At 42.4% G+C, this 26,322-nt stretch overlaps 1 protein-coding gene across 2 annotated transcripts in view; it reads right to left on the bottom strand.

Annotated features, from left to right (window-relative positions):
• Positions 1-26,322, bottom strand: part of LOC115170263 (macrophage mannose receptor 1-like) — a 58,159-nt gene that overhangs the window by 19,291 nt on the left and 12,546 nt on the right. For both annotated transcript variants that reach the window (XM_029726674.1, XM_029726675.1), the window contains exons 5-16: positions 25,252-25,365; positions 21,095-21,232; positions 20,521-20,697; positions 20,292-20,434; positions 18,978-19,091; positions 15,094-15,209; positions 11,882-12,030; positions 11,035-11,234; positions 7,802-7,923; positions 7,014-7,098; positions 4,188-4,371; positions 708-746 (exon numbers count right to left, since the gene is read on the bottom strand). In XM_029726674.1, coding sequence (XP_029582534.1) covers positions 708-746; positions 4,188-4,371; positions 7,014-7,098; positions 7,802-7,923; positions 11,035-11,234; positions 11,882-12,030; positions 15,094-15,209; positions 18,978-19,091; positions 20,292-20,434; positions 20,521-20,697; positions 21,095-21,232; positions 25,252-25,365 — 1,581 coding nt within the window. The remainder of the gene's footprint in view (positions 1-707; positions 747-4,187; positions 4,372-7,013; positions 7,099-7,801; positions 7,924-11,034; positions 11,235-11,881; positions 12,031-15,093; positions 15,210-18,977; positions 19,092-20,291; positions 20,435-20,520; positions 20,698-21,094; positions 21,233-25,251; positions 25,366-26,322) is intronic.

Genomic DNA, 26,322 nt, shown 5'->3' with positions numbered 1-26,322 from the left:
GAGATAATGCACATAAGTCCCCTCTAGAGACCAAGCAGATAAGTCCCCTCTAGAGACCAAGCAGATAAGTCCCCTCTAGAGACCAAGCACATAAGTCCCCTCTAGAGACCAAGCAGATAAGTCCCCTCTAGAGACCAAGCAGTAAGTCCCCTCTAGAGACCAAGCAGATAAGTCCCCTCTAGAGACCAAGCAGTAAGTCCCCTCTAGAGACCAAGCAGATAAGTCCCCTCTAGAGACCAAGCACATAAGTCCCCTCTAGAGACCAAGCAGATAAGTCCCCTCTAGAGACCAAGCACATAAGTCCCCTCTAGAGACCAAGCAGATAAGCCCCCTCTAGACCAAGCACATAAGTCCCCTCTAGAGACCAAGCACATAAGTCCCCTCTAGAGACTTATCTGCTTGGTGTAGTCTCCACAGAAGGGACTTATCTGCTTGGTGTAGTCTCTAGAAGGGGACTTGTCCACTCGGTCTCTCGAGGGTACTTGTCCGCTCGGTCTCTCGAGGGGACTTGTCATAGGCCGTTTGGACTGCATTCCAAAGTCCAAACTAGCATACCACAATGCGTCCTGAAAAAATGTATACTTTTAATGTGGTGAGCACATTAATTTATTCATTAATTTAAGAGTGATAGACAACTCATCAACACTTGCCAATATTTTCCAGGGAGTCCTGGGAGCTATGGGATGCGTACTGTCAAGGGGACTTACCAGGGACGGTGTTGTTGGGAGGAGGTAGTGGGGTCACTCCTGTAATGCCACAGAGAAAAGAGGAGGAGAATGGAGAAGAGAAGAGGAGAGAGAAGTCTGTTAGCTCATTAAACTGAAGCCTTCTGGTCCCAGTAAGATTACTAATCATGCACGTGAGGTCGACTAAAATACTTCCGTCCCACAGACAGAGGCGCTACATCCTGAATGTCTTCCTTTTATAGTGATGCACTTTTGACCAGAACCTCATTGCGCACCTAGTGGCCGGAGACTTTAATGCAGGGAAACTTAAATCAGTTCTACCTCCTTTCTACCAACATGTTACATGTGCAACCAGAGAAAAAAAAACACTAGACCACCTTTACTCTACACACAGAGACGCGTACAAAGATTTCTCTCGCCCTCCATTTGGCAAATCTGACCATAACTATCCACCTGATTCCTGCTAACAAGCAAAAACTAAAGCAGGAAGTACCAGTGACTCACTCGATTTGGAAGTGTTCAGATGATGCAGATGCTAAGCTACAGTACTGTTTTGCTGCACAGACTGGAAAATGTTCTGGGATTCTTCCGATGGCATTGAGGAGTATACCACATCAGTCAATGGCTTCATCAATAAGTGCATCGACGACGTTGTCCCCACAGTGACCTTATGTGCATACCTCAACCAGAAGGATACATACCTCAACCATGGATTACAGGCAACATCCGCACTGAGCTAAAGGGTAGAGCTGCTGCTTTCAAGGAGCAGGACTCTGTCATGACGTTGCCCTCTTTGAGTACAGGGAGGACAGTTGACCCCCTTCCCCTTGCACCATCCCCCAACCTACCTCCCCCCACCCAGGCCCTGTGTGAAGGGGTCGTAAAGTTCTAAAGGAGAATGTCCTGCCGCATGGGCCAGTTGAGACACAGAGGGGTTTCATAGAGAGACAAAGGAAATTCTTCCAACTCACAAAATTGGGGAACCGAACGACATTTATGTTCTGGAGAAGGTATAAAAGATTGGTGAAGAATCCAGCTACGAACTGGTCCGCTTGGTACAATTTTGTGATACTCAGAAGAGACAATATAGCCATATTACCATAATACTGTTTAAATAATAGCCTCAGCTATGGGACTTGCATCTAAATGGTTGTATAAAATGTATTAATAAGGATAAAGCTATTTGGAATACGTTGAGATGCTATGTACTGATGTTAATGTGATAGAATGTATTTCTGTTCAAAGCTTAAATCAGTCATCGGCACGCCCCCCAAGGACACAGACAGGACCAGGCGTCATGTGACAAGCCTGTTCTATGTTCACGTATAAAACCCCCACCCTGCTTTTCTTTCATCAGACCAGGCCTCCACTCCATTACGAGTTGGCCAATAGGTTTGACCATCCAATTCCTCTACTGAAAGTTAACTACACCACGTGGTTAACTTTTAGACTATCGATACCAACAGAATAAGAACAAGTCTTTGATATTAATTATTAGTCAGCAGCTAAGTACTCGATTTCATCCAACGCGAAGACCGACAAAACATCCATTCTATAACGACATTAATGAATGTCGCTCTGAAAGATCCATTCTAACCAAGAGAGAGAGAACGCGGACAAAAACTCTCCAACAGGACAAAAACTCTCCAACAAGGATCCCGACGACACACTGAGTGTAAATATATATTGATTGCAATTGTTCCCGAATGAGTGAGCGTTCATGTGCAAAGGATTAGCATATCAATTGTTAATATTTATGAACTCTGTAGTGTCTTCTCAGCTGCCCTTTATGACCCTTTGTTTTTAACAAGACACCAGCCATGCCGGTTTAGCCCACCAGGGCACATTACTCTACCAATTCTTTGTGACGATAATTACTGTTTGTATGCTTTCTGTGAATTACTTAGTTTAGTAAATAAATGATTTTAAGACAATTGATGTATGGATGACTTTTAGTAAAGGCTGGGTTCATGCAGATACAACAATTTATGACGTTTGGAATGAGACTGGACGTGAGGTAAAATACACCATTTAAATCAGAAGATAATCGGCCTATACTATAATAGAATATGATGTTATAATATAGGAAAGTTATATTAGGAAAATTATAACTTTGTAATCTGAATATTTTCCTTGGTGCCCCGATCTCCTAGTTAATTACAGTTAAACGATTAATCAGTTTAATCGCGTGATAATAATTACAGGGAGTTATTTTGATAAACATGTCTTCAGTTAATGGTGCCCAAAGACACAACAACTCTAACCCGGAAACTTATAAGAAATCCCGCTATGCCCTTCAATGAACCATCAAACAGGCAAAGCTTCAATACAGGACAAAGATTGAATCCCACTACACCGGCCCCGATGCTCGTCGGATGTGGCAGGGTTTGCAAACTATTACAGACTACAAAGGGAAGCACAGCTGCAAGCTGCCCATTGACGCAAGCCTACCAGATGAGCTAAATTGCTTCTATGCGTGCTTCGAGGCAAGCAACACTGAAGCATACATGAGAGCACCAGCTGTTCTAGATGACTGTGTGATCACACTCTCCGTAGCCGATGTGAGTAAGACCTTTATACAGGTCAACATTCACAAGGCCGCAGAGACAGACGGATTACCAGGACGTGTACTCCGAGCATGCGCTGACCAACTGGCAAGTGTCTTCACTGACATTTTCAATCTGTCCCTAACCGGGTCTGTAACATGAAACATGTTTCAAGCAGATTGACATAGTGCCTGTGCCCAAGAACACCAAGGTAACCTGCCTAGCACGCCCCCATTCTCATCGACGGGGCTGTAGTGGAGCAGGTTGAGAGCTTCAAGTTCCTTGGTGTCCACATCACCAACAAACTATCATGGTCCAAACACACCAAGACAGTCGTGAAGAGGGCACAAACACTGCTATTCCCCTCAGTAGGCTGAAAAGATGTGTCATGGATCCTCAGATCCTCAGAAAATTCTAATGCTGCACCATCAAGAGCATCCTGACTGGTTGCATCAACGCCTGGTATGGCAACTGAGATGCAGTGCCTTAGACCGCTGCGCCACTCGGGAGCCCCATATATCCTTGTTACTGTTATTTTATTGATGTGCATTAATTAGTTATCTTTAGATTTGATTTTTTTCTTCTTTTTTAATTAAATGTTTCTTTAGTAAATACTTTCTTAAAAAACTTATTTTTCATTAAACTGCATTGTTGGTTAATTAAGGGCTTGTAAGTAAGCATTTCCTTTCAGGGATCTCACACAGCCAGTCATTGAGCCATACAGTACCTTTAGGGATCTCACACAGTCAGTCATTGTAGCCATACATTACAGTAACTTTAGGGATCTTACACAGCCAGTCATTGAGCCATACATTATCTTTAGGGATCTCACACAGCCAGTCATTGAGCCATACATTACAGTACCTTTAGGGATCTCACACAGTCAGTCATTGTTGACCTCACAGTACATTTAGGGATCTCACACAGCCAGTCGTTGAGCCATACCTCACAGTACCTTTAGGGATCTCACACAGCCAGTCATTGTAGACCTCACAGTCTACATCGTTCCAGGATCCCTCTTCATCCCAGTCTACATCGTTCCAGGATCCCTCTTCATCCCAGTGAGAGTAAATCTCAGCACAGGACTCCACTCCGTTGTAGTTGTTGGGTTCCCCCTCCATCCAGTGTTGGAAGGACAGCTGAGGACAAACACATTTGTAATAGAAATATACCTTTCCCATGAGGTAGACTTCTGATGAACAATACTTCCAATCTATCACAGACAATCATGAACATTCCTCGAGGAAAAACATCAGCCAACATGGGAGGCAGTTCAGTTGGAAGTGTTCAGGAACAATACCAGCAACACATTATTATAATTAGCAGTATTAGTAGTACTAGTAGTAGTAGTAGTATTACTAGTAGTAGTAGTAGAAGAACTACTACTAGTAGTAGTAGTAGTACTAGTAGTAGTAGTAGTAGTAATAGTATTACTAGTAGTAGTACTAGTAGTATTACTAGTAGTAGTATTACTAGTAGTAGTAGTAGTAGTAGTAGTACTAGTAATATTACTAGTAGTAGTAGTAGTAGCATTAGTAGTAGTAGTAGTAGTAGCATTATAATTAGTAGCAGTATTTCTATGACTAGCAGTAGTAGTAGTATTACTAGTATTATTATAATTAGTAGTAGTAGTAGTAGTAGTATTACTTTTAGTAGTAGTATTACTATTAGTAGTAGTATTGCTATTAGTAGTAGTAGTACTAGTAGTAATACTAGTAGTAGTAGTAGCAGTATTTCTATGACTAGCAGTAGTAGTAGTAGTAGTATTTCTATTATTATTATTATTAGTAGTAGTAGTAGTATTACTATTATTATTATTATAATTAGTAGTAGTAGTAGTAGTAGTAGTATTATATTAGTAGTAGTAGTAGTAGTAGTAGTAGTAGTAGTATATTAGTTGTTGTAGTAGTAGTAGTAATAATAGTAGTATTACTCTTATAATTAGAATTAGTAGTAGTAGTAGTAGTAGTATTATTACTATTTTAGTTGTAGTAGTAGTAGTAGGAGGAGTAGTATTATATTAGTAGTAGTAGAAGTAGTAGTAGTACTAGTAGCAGTAGTAGTATTTCTATGACTAGTAGTAGTAGTTGTAGTATTACTATTATTATTATTATAATTAGTAGTAGTAGTAGTAGTAGTAGTAGTAGTAGTAGTATTATATTAATAGTAGTAGTAGTAGTAGTAGTAGTAGTAGTAGTAGTATTACTATTATTATTATAATTAGTAGTGGTGGTAGTAGTAATATTATATTAGTAGTAGTAGTATAGTAGTAGTAGTAGTAGTAGTAATAATAGTAGTATTACTATTATAATTATAATTAGTAGTAGTAGTAGTAGTAGTAGTAGTAGTAGTATATTAGTAGTAGTAGAAGTAGTAGTGGTACTAGTAGTAGTAGTAGTACTTCTATGACTAGTAGTAATATTAGTAGTATTACTATTATTATTATAATTAGTAGCAGTTGTAGTAGTAGTAGTATTATATTAGTAGTAGTAGTAGTATTATATTAGTAGTAGTAGTAGTAGTAGTAGTATTACTATTATTATTATAATTAGTAGTAGTCGTAGTATTACTTTTACTATTGTATTAGTAGTAGTAGTAGTAGTAGTAGTAGTAGTAGTAGTAGTAGTAGTAGTAGTATATTAGTAGTAGTAGAAGTAGTAGTGGTACTAGTAGTAGTAGTAGTACTTCTATGACTAGTAGTAATATTATTAGTATTACTATTATTATTATAATTAGTAGCAGTTGTAGTAGTAGTAGTATTATATTAGTAGTAGTAGTAGTATTATATTAGTAGTAGTAGTAGTAGTAGTAGTAGTAGTAGTATATTAGTAGTAGTAGAAGTAGTAGTGGTAATAGTAGTAGTAGTAGTATTTCAATGACTAGTAGTAATATTAGTAGTATTACTATTATTATTATAATTAGTAGCAGTTGTAGTAGTGGTAGTATTATATTAGTAGTAGTAGTAGTATTATATTAGTAGTAGTAGTAGCAGTAGTAGTAGTATTACTATTATTATTATAATTAGTAGTAGTCGTAGTATTACTTTTACTATTGTATTAGTAGTAGTAGTAATAGTATTATTACTATTAGTAGCCGTATTACTATTAGTAGTACTAGTATTATTATAATTAGTAGTTGTAGTAGTATTACTATTATTATTATATTAGTAGCAGTAGTAGTAGTACTAGTATTATTATAATTAGAAGTAGTAGTAGTAGTATTACTATTATTATTATAATTTGTAGTAGTAGTAGTATAACTATATTATTTTTATAATTAGTAGTAGTAGTAGTAGTAGTATTACTATTAGTAGCAGTAGTAGTCGTAGTATTAATATTATTATTATTATTGTTAGTAGTAGTAGTAGTAGTAGTAGTAGTAGTAGTAGTAGTATTACTATTATTAGCAGTAGTAGTAGTAGTGTTACTATTAGTAGTGGTAGTAGTAGTAGTAGTAGTAGTAGTAGTAGTGTTACTAGTAGTAGTAGTAGTAGTAGTATTACTGTTAGTCGTATTACTAGTATTACTATTAGTAGTAGTAGCAGTAGTAATATTACTATTAGTAGTAGTAGTAGTAGTAGTAGTAGTTGTAGTAGTAGCAGTATTACTATTAGTAGCAGTAGTAGTATTACTATTGGTAGCAGTATTGGTATTACTATTAGTAGTAGTAGTAGTAGTAGTAGTAGTAGTAGTAGTAGTAGTAGTAGTAGTGTTACTATTATTATTATAATTAGTAGTAGTACTAGTATTAGAATTAGTGTTATTATGTGAACATAACTCACTGGTGACCCATCAGTCCAGGCGTAGCCAGCATTTGGATCCTGAGCACTCAGGCCGATCCAGGAAGTCCCACCATCGCTACGGTATCTAAAACATTATATCACATTATTACCATGGCTACGGTGTCCAAAACAATACTATATAATCACCATGGCTACAGTGTCCAAAACAATACTATATTATCACTATGGTTATGGTATCCAGAACAATACTATCTTATCACCATGCCTACGGTATCCAAAACAATATTATATTATCACCATGGCTACGGTATCCAAAACAATACTATATTATCACCATGGCTACAGTATCCAAAACAATACTATATTATCACCATGGCAGGGAATACAATTTCTATCAGTGTGAGTTAGCAGTATTACATTATTGGTTTGTCTGGGGCCCCACTTAGTGGACCTTGTTTGAGAAAACTGGAAGAACGTGGAAATAGAACTGTCATATACTGTAACAAACATGTTACTAAACCTTTATAGGTAACAATTATGTTACTAAACCTTTATAGGTAACAAACATGTTAATAAACCTTTATAGGTAACAAACATGTTACTAAACCTTTATAGGTAACAAACATGTTAATAAACCTTTATAGGTAACAAACATGTTACTAAACCTTTATAGGTAACAAATATGTAACTTAACCTTTATAGGTTGACTCTATGGATCCTAGAATAAGTCCTGTCGAAGATTTTTGGGGGTCTGGAATCGTTGCTAATCGATAAAGGTGTGTGTTGGAATATCTGAGTGTTTAAGTGAGGTTGTTTGAAGAACTTACACATGATGCATAGACTGGAGGTCCGTAGAGCTGTGTATGCTGAGTAGGTCTCCTCCAATCACCCTGCAGAAGTCCCGAGCCTCAAACCAGGTCTTCTTATCTGCCTGAGGCCCTGTAAAGAACTGGACCAGACAGACAACCTATTCAGTGCACTACTTTAGACCAGAGCCCTATGGGGTAGTGCACTACTTTAGACCAGAGCCCTATGGGGTAGTGCACTACTTTAGACCAGAGCCCTATGGGTAGTGCACTACTTTAGACCAGAACCCTATGGGGTAGTGCACTACTTTAGACCAGAGCCCTATGTGCAGTGCACTACTTTTGACCAGAGCCCCATGGGCACCACACAGGGAAAAGACTGTCATTTAAGACACAGACTGTCTCTGGATCCTGATCTGTTACAGTGAGGAAGAGATCCTTATTCTACAGACTGTCTCTGGATCCTGATCTGTTACAGTTAGGAAGAGATCCTTATACTACAGACTGTCTCTGGATCCTGATCTGTTACAGTTAGGAAGAGATCCTTATACTACAGACTGTCTCTGGATCATGATCTGTTACAGTGAGGAAGAGATCCTTATTCTACAGACTGTCTCTGGATCCTGATCTCTTACAGTTAGGAAGATAAATTATTCTACAGACTGTCTCTGGATCATGATCTGTTACAGTTAGGAAGAGATCCTTATTCTACAGACTGTCTCTGGATCATGATCTGTTACAGTGAGGAAGAGATCCTTATTCTACAGACTGTCTCTGGATCCTGATCTGTTACAGTTAGGAAGAGATCCTTCTTCTACAGACTGTCTCTGGATCATGATCTGTTACAGTTAGGAAGAGATCCTTAAAACCTGTTAGGGCTAGGGGGCAGTATTTGCACGGCCGGATAAAAAAACGTACCCGATTTAATCTGGTTACTACTCCTGCCCAGTAACTAGAATATGCATATGATTGTTTGATTTGGATAGAAAACACCCTAAAGTTTCTAAAACTGTTTGAATGGTGTCTGTGAGTATCACAGAACTCATATGGCAGTCAAAACCCTGAGACAAATCCTGACAGGAAACTGAAATCTGATGTGTGGATATCACTTCAAACATTTGCCATTGAAACACACAGGGGCTTGTGATTCATTTAGCACGTCCTATGGCTTCCACTAGATGTCCCCAGTCTTTACAAAGTGGTTTGAGTCTCCTACTATCAAAATTGACTGAAAGAGAGGATGTTTATCTTGGTCACAGGGGATGGGCCATTACCATTGTGACGTCGGCGCCCATGGGTACTCTCCCTTTTCGAAACGTTTTGAAAGACAATGCAACCGTCCCAATGGAATATTATTGATGCCCTGGTTGAAAAAGCCCCTAAAGATTTATGTTATACAACGTTTGACATGTTTGAACGAACTTAAATATATTTTCTTTGCTCATTCCTGACGACAAGTCAGACGCACACGATATATTTTCACTAGCCTTCGGAGCGCGCTAACACTATTGGGACATAAATTATTAACTTTTTTGAACAAAACTACATTTGTTATGGACCTGAGATTCCTAGAAGTGCCTTCTGATAAAGATAATCAAAGGTAAGGGATTATTTACAATAGTATTTTTGATGGTTGATCGTTCCAAGATGGCTCCAACATTTATAGCCTAGACTATTTTTCTGGGCATACCACGTCGTTTATTGCAAAGTGTGATTTCCCAGTAAAGTTATTTTTAAATCTGGCAAAGAGATGGCATGTTAATCTATAAGTCTTTGAATGACAATATTACATTTTAACAATGTTTTCGAATAGTAATTTTGTAAATTGTAGCGCTGATTCATCGGAAGCATTTGAGGGAAAAGATTTTCTGAACGTCATGCGCCGATGTAAAATGCTGTTTTTATATATAAAAATTAACTTTATCGAACAAAAAATGCATGTGCTGTGTAACATGATGTCCTAGGAGTGCCATCTGATGAAGGTTGTCAAAGGTTAGTGCTGCATTTAGCTGTGTTTTGGGTATTTGTGATGCATGCTAGTTGCTTTGAAAATGGCTGTGTGATTATTTCTGGCTGGGTACTCTGCTGACATAATCTAATGTTTTGCTTTTGCTGTAAAGCCTTTTTGAAATCGGAAAACGTGGTTCGATTCAGGAGAGGTGTATCTATAAAACGGTGTAAAATAGTCATATGTTTGAGAAATTGAAGTTATAGCATTTATGAGGTTTTGCATTTAGCGCGACGCGATTCCACTGGCTGTTGATTAGGGTGGAACGCAAGCGTCCCACTGGCCCAGACAGGTTAAGTGATGACAAACCAGGTCATTATCCTAAATGACTTAGAACCTATGTAGATCCGTTGGTAGGACATGGTGCTTGCAAGACCAGGATAGTGGGTTTGATTCCCGAGACCAGCCATACTGTAAAATGTACGCATGCATGACTGTGGATAAAAACGTCTCCTAAATGGCAGATATTATTATTATGTTGTTATATTGTAGAACCTTGCTGTATAGATGTCAAATGAGAAGAACAACATTAAAACGTCTTCGGGATCGGTGTACCTTCCACGGGACGGTTGAGCTAACGTAGGCTAATACGATTAGCATGAGGTTTTGAGTAACAAGAAAATTTCCCAGGATATAGACATATCTGATATTGGCAGAAAGCTTAAATTCTTGTTAATCTAACTGTACTGTCCAAGTTACAGTAGCTATTACAGTGAAATACTACCATGCTATTGTTTGAGGAGAGTGCACAATTTTGAACATGAAAAGTTATTAATAAACAAATTAGGCACATTTGGGCAGTCTTGAATTTTTAACAGAAATGCTATGGTTCTTTGGATCAGTCTAAAACTTTACAATACACTGATGCCATCTAGTGTACAAAATCTAAATTGCACCTGGGCTGGAATAATAAATTATGGCATTTCTCTTGCATTTCAAAGACAATGGTACAAAAAATACAAAAGAACTGGTTAGGTTTTTCTTTGTATTATCTTTTACCAGAACTAATGTGTTATATTCTCCTTCATTAATTTCACATTTCCATAAACTTCAAAGTGTTTCCTTTCAAATGGTACCAGTAATATGCATATCCTTGGTTCAGGGCCTGAGCTACAGGCTGTTAGCCTTGGGTATGTCATTGTAGGAGAAAATAAAATAAGGGTCTAATCTTTAAGAGGTTTTAACTTCTCCAGAGTTTGTTACTACAGTCATAATACATATTAGTTTCATTCTAAGTTATGTCTACCTTAAAGCAGAAGTCCCGAGACCCCACAGGATACCAGCCCTCATGGCACCTCGGAGGGACAGTTGTGATTGGTTCTGTTGTTGGCCCCGCTCCTTCTGCCAGGTGTTTACAGATATACTTCTCCTGATTGGTGCAGCTCAGCACATCCCATAATCCAGCTAGAGTCCCTGTTGTCATGGCCACACAACCCTGTCTACTGCCTGAGGTCAAAGTTGATGCAAAGAGAGAACACAAATACAGAGCAAAATTCAGGTTCACAGCTAAGAGCACCTATAAGCATGTTCAATGATATTCAGTTATATAGAACAGTAGTATGAGACTCCTACTATAGAACTGTAGTGAGACTCCTACTATAGAACTGTAGTGAGACTCCTACTATAGAACTGTAGTCAGACTCCTACTATAGAACTGTAGTCAGGCTCCTACTATAGAACTGTAGTATGAGACTCCTACTATAGAACTGTAGTGAGACTCCTACTATAGAACTGTAGTCAGACTCCTACTATAGAACTGTAGTCAGACTCCTACTATAGAGCTGTAGTCAGGCTACTACTCCTTCATAGACAGTCTTGTATCTAAACATCACCATTCACCTTCTCCCCAAAGAATTACAACAGGTTTGATATTATATAAATATGCTACATTATCGTTATATAATATTGTAATGAAACAGATAGGGAGAGTAAGCTTATCCTCAGTGGTCGGTGAACCCTCAACTCTCTGGCCCTGCACTCCATCGACTCCCCCAAGAAAGCATGCTCCCTTGTGGGAGTTGATGAACATGCTTCTAAACACATGGTCACTACAATATATAGTATTATTATATATCTCTATAGTTGTCCCTTACCTGGCATCTGTGTGTTCCAGTGGGTGAATCTGACCCTGTTGCTGTTCATCCAGGTGAAGTCGTCGATGTGGTTCTGGTTGGAGAGTCCGATCCAGAAGTGTTGCTCTGGCCTGGACCCAACCAGGCTGATCAGGAAAGCATTATCCACCCTGGACACATTATTATTAAAACATTATCATTATAACATTATCCACCCTGGACACGTTATTATTAAAACATTATCATTATAACATTATCCACCCTGGACACGTTATTATTAAAACATTATCATTATAACATTATCCACCCTAGACACGTTATTATTAAGAGACATTATCATTATAACATTATCCACCCTGGACACATTATCGTGGAACATTATCATGTCACGTGATCATGGATCATTATCATGGATCATTATAATGGATCATTATCATGTCACGTGGTCATGGATTGTCACGTCCTGGCCAGTATATAAGGTTAATTGTTTGTAGTTTGGTCAGGGCGTGACAGAGGGTATTTGTTTGATGTGGTTCAGGGTGGTGTGTTTGATTTTAGGGTGTTGGTTTTAGTTATTCCGGGTGTTGGTTTATGTTTAGGTATTTCTATGTGGAGTCTAGTATGTGTGTTTCTATGTTGGTTAATTGGGGTTGGGACTCTCGGTTGAAGGCAGGTGTTGTCTATCTGCCTTTGATTGAGAGTCCCATATATAAGGGTGTGTTTGTGATTTGTGGGTGATTGTTCTGTGTTCAGCCCTAGGCTTTGCCAGACTGTTTGTGGTTGTTAGCTCGTTCTCGTTTCGTTTTGTTATTTTTTGTACGTTCATTGTTGATAGTAAATAAAAGTCAAAATGAGCATACACGTACCTGCTGCGTTTTGGTCCTCATTCACCGACGACAACCGTGACAGAATCACCCACCACCAAAGGACCAAGCAGCAGAGGAAGGAGCAGACGGCGTTCGAGGAGGACAAACGAGAGAAGTGGACTTGGGAAGAAATTCTGGACGGGGCCGGACCTTGGCATCAGGCTGGGGATTATCAGCGCCCGCAGTGGGAAATTGAGGCAGCCAAGGCGGAGAGGCGATGGTACGAGGCCAGAGACGCGCTGAGGGAGAAGCACGAGAGGCACCCCCAAGAATTTTTTGGGGGGGGGCACATGGGTAGTTTGGCTAGGCGAAGGAAGAGCCGGAAGCCAGCTACCCGTGGTTATATGGAGGAGCGTATGAGGTGGGGAGCGCCATGTTTTGCTGAGAAGCGCACTCTCTCACCCATACGCACGCACAGTCCGGTGCGAGTTATTCCAGCCCCTCGCAGGTGCCGTGCTAGAGCGGGCATCCAGCCTGGTAGGAGGATGCCTGCGCAGCGCATCTGGTCGCCGGTACACCTCCGAGGACCAGGCTACCCAACTCCCGCTCTACGCACGGCTACCATCAAGCCCCTGCACAGCCCAGTCTGCCCTGTACGAGCACTCCGCTCGTGCAGGGCTACTAGTTCCATCGAGCCAAGGCGGGTTGTGCAGGAGGTAAGATCTAGACCGGCTGTGCGCCTCCATAGCCCTGGGTTTCCAGCTCCTGTCTCTCGTGCGGACCCGGAAGTGCGTCCACCCAGTCCGACTCGTCCTGTTCCCGCTCCCCTCACTAAACGGCAAGTGCATAAACCCAGCCTCGCCAGTCAACAGTCGTCGGAGCTGCCCGCCAGTCAACAGTCGCCGGAGCTGCCCGCCAGTCAACAGTCGCCGGAGCTGCCCGCCAGTCAACAGTCGCCGGAGCTGCCCGCCAGTCAACAGTCGCCGGAGCTGCCCGCCAGTCAACAGTCGCCGGAGCTGCCCGCCAGTCAACAGTCGTCGGAGCTGCCCGCCAGTCAACAGTCGCCGGAGTGGCCAGACTGCGCTGAACTGCCGGAGTGGCCAGACTGCGCTGAACTGCCGGAGTGGCCAGACTGCGCTGAACTGCCGGAGTGGCCAGACTGCGCTGAACTGCCGGAGTGGCCAGACTGCGCTGAACTGCCGGAGTGGCCAGACTGCCCAGACTGCCCAGACTGCCCAGACTGCCCAGACTGCCCAGACTGCCCCGAACTGCCCCGACTGCCTGGAATGGCCAGAACCTGAGCCGCCTCCAATATAGGTGGGTTGGGGAGGGGGGGTGTAGCACAGTGCCGTCGTTGACGGCAGCCACCCTCCCTTCCCTCCCTTTAGTAAGGGGGAATTTTTCTTTTGGGTATTGTTTGGGGGTATTTATTTATTATTATTTTTTTGTTTTTTTAAGGTGCTTCTGGGGTAGCACCTTTAAGGGGGGGGTACTGTCACGTCCTGGCCAGTATATAAGGTTAATTGTTTGTAGTTTGGTCAGGGCGTGACAGAGGGTATTTGTTTGATGTGGTTCAGGGTGGTGTGTTTGATTTTAGGGTGTTGGTTTTAGTAATTCCGGGTGTTGGTTTATGTTTAGGTATTTCTATGTGGAGTCTAGTATGTGTGTTTCTATGTTGGTTAATTGGGGTTGGGACTCTCGGTTGAAGGCAGGTGTTGTCTATCTGCCTTTGATTGAGAGTCCCATATATAAGGGTGTGTTTGTGTTTGTGATTTGTGGGTGATTGTTCTGTGTTCAGCCCTAGGCTTTGCCAGACTGTTTGTGGTTGTTAGCTCGTTCTCGTTTCGTTTTGTTATTTTTTGTACGTTCATTGTTGATAGTAAATAAAAGTCAAAATGAGCATACACGTACCTGCTGCGTATTGGTCTACCTTTTCTGATGACGATTTCGCACTATCGTCGGAAGACGAAGTCGACAACCGTGACATGGATCATTATCATGGATCATTATCGTGGATCATCATGTCATGTGATCATGGATCATTATTATGGATCATTATCATGGATCATTATCCACCCTGGACACATTATCATTATGACATTATTGAAACATTATGGTTAAAGGTATATTTTACTCAAAAACTATATTTTAGCAGTTTGTCCTTTAGTCCACAGTGCCCCAAAATGGTGTCAGCAGCCGAGGGTTCAAGATGGAGCACTTTCAGTATAGAGCAAAAACTGTGATTACATAACAGTGGACCCAATAAGAAAAAACTATGCATTTGTTTTTGAGTAGAACATTATTTTAAACATTATAATGGAACTTTGTCCACCCGGAACTCATGATCATTAGACAATGTATTATCTAGACAAATTAATCTAGTCCACATTACTGATATAGAGAAGTACATCCCGGTTTCTCTCTTACCTGCTAGAAACATCTGCCAGATATGACTGTGAGCTCTTGCATGTCTCTTTGGCCTCATCAAAGGTCTTGATCTCTGGGCCCACAAAGTAGCAGTAGGAGCCGTGCCTGGTCCAATGCTTCAGAGAGACAAACAGGGTCAGAAACAGCTGTTAGACTGTAGAGCTGTTCTAGGTGTAAGGCTGGTTATGTATCACATCAACACCATTATCCCAGAAATCCTAAACCCACTCCAATTTGCATACCAGACCCAACAGATCCACAGATGACGCAATCTCTATTGCACTCCACACTGCCCTTTCCCACCTGGACAAAAGGAACACCTATGTGAGAATGTTATTAATTGACTACAGCTCAGCGTTCAACACCATAGTGCCCTCAAAGCTCATCACTAAGCTAAGGACCCTGGGACTAAACACCTCCCTCTGCAACTGGATCCTGGACTTCCTGACGGGCCGCCCGCAGGTGGTAAGGGTAGGTAACAACACATCTGCCACGCTGATCCTCAACACGGGGGCCCCTCAGGGGTGCATGCGCAATCCCCTCCTGTCCTCCCAGTTCACTCATGACTGCAAGGGCAAGTACGACTCCAACATCCTCATTAAGTTTGCCGACAAAACAACAGTGGTAGGCCTGATCACCGACAACGATGAGACAGCCTATAGGGAGGAGGTCAGAGACCTGGCAGTATGGTGCCAGGACAACAACCTCTCCCTCAACGTGATCAAGACAAAGGAGATGATCGTGGACTACAGGAAAAGGAGCGAGCACCACGCCCCCATTATCGTCGACGGGGCTGTAGTGGAGCAGGTTGAGAGCTTCAAGTTCCTTGGTGTCCACATTACCAACAAACTATCACGGTCCAAGCACACCAAGACAGTCGTGAAGAGGGAATGACAATGCCTATTCCCCCTCAGGAGACTGAGAAAATTTGGCATGGATCCTCAGATCCTCAAAAAGTCCTACAGATGCACCATCGAGAGCATTCTGACTGGTTGCGTCACCGCCTGGTATGGCAGCTGCTCGGCCTCCGACCGCAAGGCACTACAGAGGGTAGTGCGTACGGCCCAGTACATCACTGGGGCCAAGCTTCCTGCCATCCAGGACTTCTATACCAGGCGGTGTCAGAGGAAGGCCCTAAAAATTACCAAAGACTCCAGCCACCCTAGTCATAGACTGTTCTCTCTGTTAACCAAATGCTACCTAGACTATTTGCATTGACCTACCCCCCACCGCCCCGGTTTTCCCCATTTTTACGCTGCTGCTTCTCTCTGTTTATTATCTATGGTATAGTCCCTTTACCTCTACCTACTGTATATGTACATATTCCCTCAATTAACTCGACTAACCTGTACCCCCACACATTGACTCTGTACCAGTACCCCCTGTATATAGTCTCATTACTAACCTGTCTGGGCTAGGGGGCAGTATTTTCACGGCCGGATAAAAAACGTATCCAATTTAAACTGGTTACTACTCTTGCCCAGAAACGAGGATATGCATATTATTAGTAGATTTGGATAGAAAACACTCTAAAGTTTCTAAAACTGTTTGAATGGTGTCTGTGAGTATAACAGAACTCATATGGCAGGCAAAAACCTGAGAAGATTCCATGCAGGAAGTGGCCTGTCTGACAATTTGTAGTCCTTCTGTTGCATCTCTATCGAAATTACAGCATCTGTGCTGCTACGTGACACTTTCTAAGGCTTCCATTGGCTCTCTAAAGCATTCAAAAAGCGGAATGACGCGTCTCCTGTCTCTGGGCAAAGTACAGAAGCAGAGTTTGTAAGTGGTCTGCCTGGGGACAGTAAGACTGGAGATGCGCATTCACAAGACCTCACCATTTTTTTCTTTCACTCTTTGAATGAATACAACATTGTCCGGTTGGAATATTATCGCTATTTTACAAGAAAAATAGCATAAAAATAGATTTTAAACGGCGTTTGACATGCTTCTAAGTATGGTAAAGGAATATTTTGAAATTTTTGGTCACGAAATGTGCTCGCGCGTTACCCTTCGGATAGTGAACTGAACACACGAACAAAACTGAGGTATTTGGACATAACTATGGATTATTTGGAACCAAAACAACATTTGTTGTTGAAGTAGAAGTCCTGGGAGTGCATTCTGACGAAGAACAGCAAAGGTAATCCAATTTTTCTAATAGAAATTCTGAGTTTAGGTTGCCCCAAACTTGGTGGGTGTCAAATTAGCTAGCCGTGATGGCCAAGCTATGTACTCAGAATATTGCAAAATGTGCTTTCGCCGAAAAGCTATTTTAAAATCTGACATAGCTGTCACGTCCTGGCCAGTATAAGGTTAATTGTTTTTGTAGTTTGGTCAGGGCGTGGCAGAGGGTATTCGTTTTATGTGGTTCGGGGTGGTGTGTTTTGGTGAAGGGTCATTTGGTTTAAGTATTTCGGGGTTTTTGGGCGCTGTTTGGTTTTCAGTTATTCTATGTCTAGTCTAGTATGTCTGTTTCTATGTCTGGTTAATTGGGGTTGGGACTCTCAGTTGAAGGCAGGTGTTGTCTATCTGCCTTTGATTGAGAGTCCCATATAGGAGGGTGTGTTTGTTAGGTGTGGGTGATTGTTCTGTGTTCAGCCCTAGGCTTTGCCAGACTGTTTTGTTGTTCGTTCGTTTTCGTGTTTTGTTGTTTTTGGAGTGTTCTTTTGATAAGTAAATAAAAGTCAAAATGAGCATACACGTACCTGCTGCGTATTGGTCTACCTTTTCTGATGACGATTTCGCACTATCGTCTGAAGACGAAGACAACCGTGACAATAGCGTTTGCATAAAGGAGTTCTGTATCTATAATTCTTAAAATAATTCTTATGTATTTTGTCAACGTTTATCATGAGTAATTTAGTAAATTCACCGGAAGTTTTCGGTGGGTATGCTAGTTCTGAACATCACATGCTAATGTAAAAAGCTTGTTTTTGATATAAATATGAACTTGATTGAACAAAGCATGCATGTATTGTATAACATAATGTCCTAGGAGTGTCATATGATGAATATCATCAAAGGTTAGTGCTGCATTTAGCTGTGATTTGGGTTTTTGTGACATATATGCTTGCTTTGAAAATGGCTGTGTGATTATTTGCGTCTATGTACTCTCCCACCGAGCCCAGAGAGGTTAACTGGTGCCTCCGCACCTTGACTCTGTACCAGTACCCCCTGTATATAGCCTCATTAACTTTATTTTATTGTTGCTCATAAATTATTATTATTATTTTTTCATTTTCGTTTAAAAAAATGTATTTGTATTTATTTATTTATTTATTGTTTACTTCAGTTTATTTAGTAAATACTTAACACTTATTTTTTCTTAAAACTGCATTGTTGGTTAATCGTTTCATTGTCTACACCTGTTGTATTCGGTGCACGTGACAAATAACATTTGATTTGATTAGATTTTTGATGTAAATGTTGATTATCTATCTACCTGCCCAGGGACTACAGTTGACAACTAGCTAGCTGACTAAATCTGGCACATTTACAGAATGTTTTTTCTACTTTATTCAGACACTTGGAAACAGAGGTGGAGAAGTGGGAGTGACATCAGGAAGGCTTGAATCGAGGCTTGAACCTCAGTCTCCGGTGCGGAGAGCCATATATGTGGCTATTCCGGAGAACATCAGCGCTATAGAGCATGACCTCTGCTCCCCCTGGCTGAACTCTGCTCCCGCTGGCTGAACTCTGCTCCCGCTGGCTGAACTCTGCTCTCCCTGGCTGAACTCTGCTCCCCCTGGCTGAACTCTGCTCCCCCTGGCTGAACTCTGCTCCCCCTGGCTGAACTCTGCTCCCCCTGGCTGAACTCTGCTCCCCCTGGCTGAACTCTGCTCCCCCTGGCTGAAAGCTGCTCCCCCTGGCTGTCCACTCACCGGTTTGCAGCCTGGGTAAGTATCCACCTGGTCCCCTGAGGGTTTGGAGGTAGATTTCTTCATACAGATGAAACCATGCTGGTTCTCACACACCTGGGTAGCCCACCTGCCCTGCTGCAAGACAGACACAGTCACACAGGACACCGTCAAGGAGGGAGAGGTTGGTGTGGTTGTGAATGGGTAGTTTGGGTTAGGGTTAGGGAGTGTTAGGGCCAGGTTTAGGGAGTGTTAGGGCCAGGGTTAGGGAGTGTTAGGGCCAGGGTTAGGGGGTGTTATGGTTAAGGGGTGTTAGGGTTAGGGGGTGTTATGGTTAGGGGGTGTTAGGGCCAGGGTTAGGGCGTGTTAGGGCCAGGGGATGACAGGGTTAGGGAGTGTTAGGGTTAGGGAGTGTTAGGGTTAGGGAGGGTTAGGGAGTGTTAGGGTTAGGGGGTGTTAGGGTTAGGGGGTGTTAGGGTTAACTGTATCTATAATTCTTAAAATAATTGTTATGTATTTTGTCAACGTTTATGATGCGTAATTTAGTGAATTCACCGGAAGTTTTCGGTGGGAATACATTTTCTGAACATCACACGCCAATTTAAAAAGCTGTTTTTTGATATAAATATGAACTTGATGGAACAAAACATGCATGTATTGTATAACATAATGTCCTAGGAGTGTCATCTGATGAAGATCATCAAAGGTTAGTGCTTCATTTAGCTGTGTTTTGGGTTTTTGTGACATATATACTTGCTTGGAAAATGGCTGTGATTATTTTTGGCTATGTACTCTCCTAACATAATCTAATGTTTTGCTTTCACTGTAAAGTCTTTTTGAAATCGGACAATGTGGTTAGAATAACGAGAGTCTTATCTTTAAAATTGTGTAAAATAGAGGTTTTTGTATTTCGCGCCACGCTGTTCCACTGGCTGTCTATGGGCTAGCCCATAGAGGTTAGCAGACGCTCTTATCCAGAGCGACTTACAGCAGTGAATGCGTACATTTCATTAAAAACATGTTTTTACGTACTGGTCCCCCGTGGGAATCTAACCCACAACCCTGGCCTTGCAAACACCATGCTCTACCAACTGAGCCACACGGGACCTGCTAGGTTGAATCCCCAAGCTGACAAGGTAAAAATCTTTCGTTCTGCCCCTGGTAGGCCGTCATTGTAAATAAGAATTTGTTTTTAACTGACTTACCTAGTTAAATAAAGGTTAAACAAAATAAAAATAGGAGTTGTTAGGGTTAGGGGGTGTGAGGGTTAGGGTTAGGGGCATGGTTAGGGGGTGTAAGGGTTAGGGTCAGTGTGGAGGGGGGATGATGGTACCATACCTCTCCCCTGACCAGGACACAGTTGCCCCCCATTGGCATGGCTTCCTCCCACCTGGTGAAGGTGACAGCGGATTGGTCGCTCCAGTCAAACAGTAGTGACGTCTTGACATCGTTCATCCCGATCCACAGCTCGTCAGCGGCCGCTGGGACAGAGGAAGAGAGGTGGGAGAGATGGAGTTAGCCTTTTCACTGGCTGTCTAACGTGTGAGCGTATCTGTGTTTCACTGACCATATCCCAGCTGTGACATCACAAAGCTGTGCTGCTCAATGTTGTGGATGCTGGCCAGGTCGCCTCCGTCCTTCCGACATTCCGTCTGAGCCTCTGTCCAGGTCTTCTTAGTACGCTGGAGGAGGAAGCACCTGGCAGCGTAGGGAATCCACGGACTGGAGCAGAAACCTGTCTCTTCTGTTGATCACCAACACAGGGAAACACATTGTAGAAATAAAAGAAATACACCGCCCATAATAAACAAAATAATACAAAAATGAGCTGGACTAAAAAGGACTGAACATAATTAAAAAAAACTGTACAAGATTGAAATGGACTAGACTAGACTGGACTAAAATGGACTGAACATAATTAAAACAAACTGTACAAGATTGAAATGGACTATATTGGATTAAAATGGACTGAACATAATTAAAACAAAATGTACAAGATTGAAATGGACGAGACTAGACTGGATTAAAATGGACTGAACATAATTAAAACAAACTGTACAAGATTGAAATGAAAACTAGACTGGATTAAAATGGACTGGACTGGATAAAATTGTGTAGTGAGGTCTTTCTGACAGACCTACCTGGGTGAACGGGGGGTGTAGGTGGGTCTTTCTGACAGATGTAGCCATGTTTCTTGGAGCACAAGGAGCTCTGCCAGTAGGACTGCTGAGCTGGGTCAACCAGTCCACACATCTGACCAGGATCAGAGAGAGGGTGACCTACAGACAAACAACAACAACAGCTATGTCACTACATCTGAAGACTAACAGCTATGTCACTACATCTGAAGACTAACAGCTATGTCACTACATCTGAAGACTAACAGCTATGTCACTACATCTGAAGACTAACAGCTATGTCACTACACCTGAAGACTAACAGCTATGTCAATACATCTGAAGACTAACAGCTATGTCACTACATCTGAAGACTAACAGCTATGTCACTCCATCTGAAGACAGAAATAGTAACATTAACAAATGTTTAATGTTCTCACCAGAGTCCCATTTAAAATCCCAAAGGGTTCACCTGGTCCCCTATATAGAGTAACTGTCCCTGGTCCCCTATATAGAGTAACTGACCCTGGTCCCCTATATAGAGTAACTGACCCTCGTCCCCTATGTAGAGTAACTGACCCTGGTCCCCTATATAGAGTAACTGACCCTGGTCCCCTATATAGTGTAACTGACCCTGGTCCCCTATATAGAGTAACAGTCCCTGGTCCCCTATATAGAGTAACTGACCCTGGTCCCCTATATAGAGTAACTGAACCTGGTCCCCTATATAGTGTAACTGACCCTGGTCCCCTATATAGAGTAACTGACCCTGGTCCTTTTCCCCTATATAGAGTAACTGACCCTGGTCCCCTATATAGAGTAACTGAACCTGGTACATTTCCCCTATATAGTGTAACTGACCCTCGTCCCCTATTTAGAGTAACTGACCCTCGTCCCCTATATAGAGTAACTGACCCTGGTCCTTTTCCCTTATATAGAGTAACTGACCCTGGTCCTTTTCCCCTATATAGAGTAACTGACCCTGGTCCACTATATAGAGTAACTGACCCTGGTCCTTTTCCCCAATATAGAGTAACTGACCCTGGTCCCCTATATAGTGTAACTGACCCTGGTCCCCTATATAGTGTAACTGACCCTGGTCCCCTATATAGAGTAACTGACCCTGGTCCCCTATATAGAGTAACTGACCCTGGTCCCCTATATAGTGTAACTGACCCTGGTCCCCTATATAGAGTAACTGACCCTGGTCCCCTATATAGAGTAACTGACCCTGGTCCTTTTCCCCTATATAGAGTAACTGACCCTGGTCCCCTATATAGAGTAACTGACCCTGGTCCTTTTCCCCTATATAGTGTAACTGACCCTGGTCCCCTATATAGTGTAACTGACCCTGGTCCTTTTCCCCTATATAGAGTAACTGACCCTGGTCCCCTATATAGAGTAACTGACCCTGGTCCTTTTCCCCTATATAGAGTAACTGACCCTGGTCCCCTATATAGTGTAACTGACCCTGGTCCCCTAGATAGAGTAACTGACCCTGGTCCTTTTCCCCTATATAGAGTAACTGACCCTGGTCCCCTGTATAGAGTAACTGACCCTGGTCCTTTTCCCCTATATAGAGTAACAGACCCTGGTCCCCTATATAGAGTAACTGACCCTGGTCCCTTTCCCCTATATAGAGTAACTGACCCTGGTCCCCTATATAGAGCAACTGACCCTGGTCCCTTTCCCCTATATAGAGTAACTGACCCTGGTCCCCTATATAGAGTAACTGACCCTGGTCCCCTATATAGAGTAACTGACCCTGTTCCCTTATATAGAGTAACTGACCCTGGTCCCCTATATAGTGTAACTGACCCTGGTCGTTTTCCCCTATATAGTGTAACTGACCCTGGTCCCCTATATAGAGTAACTGACCCTGGTCCCCTATATAGAGTAACTGACCCTGGTCCCCTATATAGAGTAACTGACCCTGGTCCCCTATATAGAGTAACTGACCCTGGTCCCCTATATAGAGTAACTGACCCTGGTCCCCTATATAGAGTAACTGACCCTGGTCCCCTATATAGTGTAACTGACCCTGGTCCTTTTCCCCTATATAGAGTAACTGACCCTGGTCCTTTTCCCCTATATAGTGTAACTGACCCTGGTCCCCTATATAGAGTAACTGACCCTGGTCCCCTATATAGTGTAACTGACCCTGGTCCTTTTCCCCTATATAGAGTAACTGACCTTGGTCCTTTTCCCCTATATAGAGTAACTGACCCTGGTCCTTTTCCCCTATATAGTGTAACTGACCCTGGTCCCCTATATAGAGTAACTGACCCTGGTCCTTTTCCCTATATAGTGTAACTGACCCTGGTTCCCAATATAGAGTAACTGACCCTGGTCCCCTATATAGAGTAACTGACCCTGGTCCCCTATATAGAGTAACTGACCCTGGTCCCCAATATAGAGTAACTGACCCTGGTCCCCTATATAGAGTAACTGACCCTGGTCCCCTATATAGAGTAACTGACCCTGGTCCCCTATATAGAGTAACTGACCCTGGTCCCCTATATAGAGTAACTGACCCTGGTCCCCTATATAGAGTAACTGACCCTGGTCCCCCATATAGAGTATCTGACCCTGGTCCCCTATATAGAGTAACTGACCCTGGTCCCCTATATAGAGTAACTGACCCTGGTTCCCTATATAGTGTAACTGACCCTGGTCCCCTATATAGAGTAACTGACCCTGGTCCCCTATACAGAGTAACTGACCCTGGTACCCTATATAGAGTAACTGACCCTGGTCCCCTATATAGAGTAACTGACCCTGGTCCCCTATATAGTGTAACTGACCCTGGTCCTTTTCCCCTATATAGAGTAACTGACCCTGGTCCCCTATATAGAGTAACTGACCCTGATCCCCTATATAGAGTAACTGACCCTGTCCCCTATATAGAGTATCTGACCCTGGTCCCCTATATAGAGTAACTGACCCTGGTCCCCTATATAGTGTAACTGACCCTGGTCCCCTATATAGAGTAACTGACCCTGGTCCCCTATATAGAGTAACTGACCCTGGTCCCCTATATAGAGTAACTGACCCTGGTCCCCTATATAGAGTAACTAACCCTGGTCTCCTATATAGTGTAACTGACCCTGGTCCCCTATATAGAGTAACTGACCCTGGTCCCCTATATAGAGTAACTGACCCTGGTCCCCTATATAGAGTAACTGACCCTGGTCCTTTTCCCCTATATAGAGTAACTGACCCTGGTCCTTTTCCTCTATATAGTGTAACTGACCCTGGTCCCCTATATAGAGTAACTGCCCCTGGTCCTTTTCCCTATATAGTGTAACTGACCCTGGTCCCCAATATAGAGTAACTGACCCTGGTCCCCTATATAGAGTAACTGACCCTGGTCCCCTATATAGAGTAACTGACCCTGGTCCCCTATATAGAGTAACTGACCCTGGTCCCCTATATAGAGTAACTGACCCTGGTCCCCTATATAGAGTAACTGACCCTGGTCCCCTATATAGAGTAACTGACCCTGGTACCCTATATAGAGTATCTGACCCTGGTCCCCTATATAGAGTAACTGACCCTGGTCCCCTATATAGTGTAACTGACCCTGGTCCTTTTCTCCTATATAGAGTAACTGACCCTGGTCCCCTATATAGAGTAACTGACCCTGATCCCCTATATAGAGTAACTGACCCTGGTCCCCTATATAGAGTAACTGACCCTGATCCCCTATATAGAGTAACTGACCCTGGTCCCCTATATAGAGTAACTGACCCTGGTCCCCTATATAGAGTAACTGACCCTGGTCCCCTATATAGTGTAACTGACCCTGGTCCCCTATATAGAGTAACTGACCCTGGTCCCCTATATAGAGTAACTGACCCTGGTCCCCTATATAGAGTAACTGACCCTGGTCCCCTATATAGAGTAACTGACCCTGGTCCCCTATATAGAGTAACTGACCCTGGTCCCCTATATAGAGTAACTGACCCTGGTCCCCTATATAGAGTAACTGACCCTGGTCCCCTATATAGAGTAACTGACCCTGGTCCCCTATATAGAGTAACTGACCCTGGTCCCCTATATAGAGTAACTGACCCTGGTCCCCTATATAGAGTAACTGACCCTGGTCCCCTATATAGAGTAACTGACCCTGGTCCAACGTAGTGCAGCATGAAGGGAATAGTGTGGAGGTGAGGACTCACCAGAGTCCCAGCGGAAGTAGCGTAGAGGCTTCCCACTGATCCACTGCCACCCACTGTCCTCTTCCAGAGCATTCAGCCCCGTCCACAGTGGAGCACCCTGTCTACCATACAGGCCTGTGTGTGTGTGTGAGTGTGTGAGTGTGTGAGTGTGTGAGTGTGTGAGTGTGAGTGTGAGGTGTGGTGTGTGTGTATAAGACAAGGAGATAAAGTTGCATATGACATAAATAGTCCATGTACACAAATAAACACACTGGTACATGAACAGTACACAAATAAACACACTGGTACATGAACAGTACACAAACACACTGGTACATGAACAGTACACTAATAAACACACTGGTACATGAACAGTACACAAACACACTGGTACATGAACAGTACACAAATAAACACACTAGTACATGAACAGTACACAAACACACTGGTACATGAACAGTACACAAATAAACACACTGGTACATGAACAGTACACAAATAAACACACTAGTACATGAACAGTACACAAACACACTGGTACATGAACAGTACACAAATAAACACACTGGTACATGAACAGTACACTAATAAACACACTGGTACATGAACAGTACACTAATTAACACACTGGTACATGAACTGTACACAAATAAACACACTAGTCCATGAACAGTACACTAATAAACACACTAGTACATGAACAGTACACAAACACACTGGTACATGAACAGTGCACTAATAAACACACTGGTACATGAACAGTACACAAATAAACACTCTAGTCCATGAACAGTACACTAATAAACACACTAGTACATGAACAGCACACAAACACACTGGTACATGAACAGCACACTAATAAACACACTGGTACATGCACAGTACACAAATAAACACATTAGTCCATGAACAGTACACTAATAAACACACTAGTCCATGAACAGTACACTAATAAACACACTGGTACATGAACAGTACACAAATAAACACACTAGTACATGAACAGTACACTAATAAACCTACTGGTACATGAACAGTACACTAATAAACACACTGGTACATGAACAGTACACTAATAAACACACTGGTACA

Source organism: Salmo trutta, chromosome 31 (genome assembly GCF_901001165.1).
Source record: "Salmo trutta chromosome 31, fSalTru1.1, whole genome shotgun sequence".
NCBI classification, from domain to species: Eukaryota; Metazoa; Chordata; class Actinopteri; order Salmoniformes; family Salmonidae; genus Salmo; species Salmo trutta.
The sequence above is the reverse complement of the archived record's forward strand: the minus strand, read 5'-3'. Positions and strand labels throughout refer to the sequence as shown.